At 65.6% G+C, this 471-nt stretch overlaps 1 protein-coding gene across 1 annotated transcript in view; it reads right to left on the reverse strand.

The window, feature by feature from the left end:
* RHOBTB2 (Rho-related BTB domain containing 2) overlaps window positions 1-202 on the reverse strand; it is a gene marked incomplete at its 3' end in the record, with an annotated part of 3,723 nt that extends 3,521 nt beyond the window's left edge. The window contains exon 1 of the mRNA XM_010286599.1: window positions 8-202. Coding sequence (XP_010284901.1) covers window positions 8-199 — 192 coding nt within the window. The remainder of the gene's footprint in view (window positions 1-7) is intronic.
* Window positions 203-471: the final 269 nt, after the last annotated feature.

Below are 471 nucleotides of genomic sequence, written 5' to 3' on the forward strand. Positions count from 1 at the left end.
CCCTCGCCTCCTGGCAGACGCGGTACTGGTCGATGGCCCACACCGTGGGCACGTGGGTGGCGAGGAGCTGGTACTGGGTCAGCGTGGCGTTGCAGGCGCGGGCACAGATGAGCCGGGTCTTGCCCACCGCGTTGTCCCCGACCACGACGCACTTGATAGTTTCTACGTTTGGCCTCTCATAATCCATGTCAGAATCCATTAATTGGGACCTGCGGGGGGAAGGGGAGCGGGGGTCAGCAAATACAGCCGGGACAAGGCGGGGGGGGTGACGGGACGGGACGGGACGCCGAGGGGGTGAAGCACCAAGATGATGCTGATGCTCAGCTCGGCGCCGCCAGCCCTCGCAGCACAGGGCAAGCTGCGAACGCCGGTGAAGGCAGTGAGCGAAGGCAGCTGCCCGCCCCTCCCCGGCTCGCGCTCCCCGCCAGTCCCCTTTAAAATTTAACGTTCTGGTGGCAGCGTGCGTCGCTC

Source organism: Phaethon lepturus, unplaced genomic scaffold (genome assembly GCF_000687285.1).
Source record: "Phaethon lepturus isolate BGI_N335 unplaced genomic scaffold, ASM68728v1 scaffold42124, whole genome shotgun sequence".
Lineage (NCBI taxonomy): Eukaryota > Metazoa > Chordata > Aves > Phaethontiformes > Phaethontidae > Phaethon > Phaethon lepturus.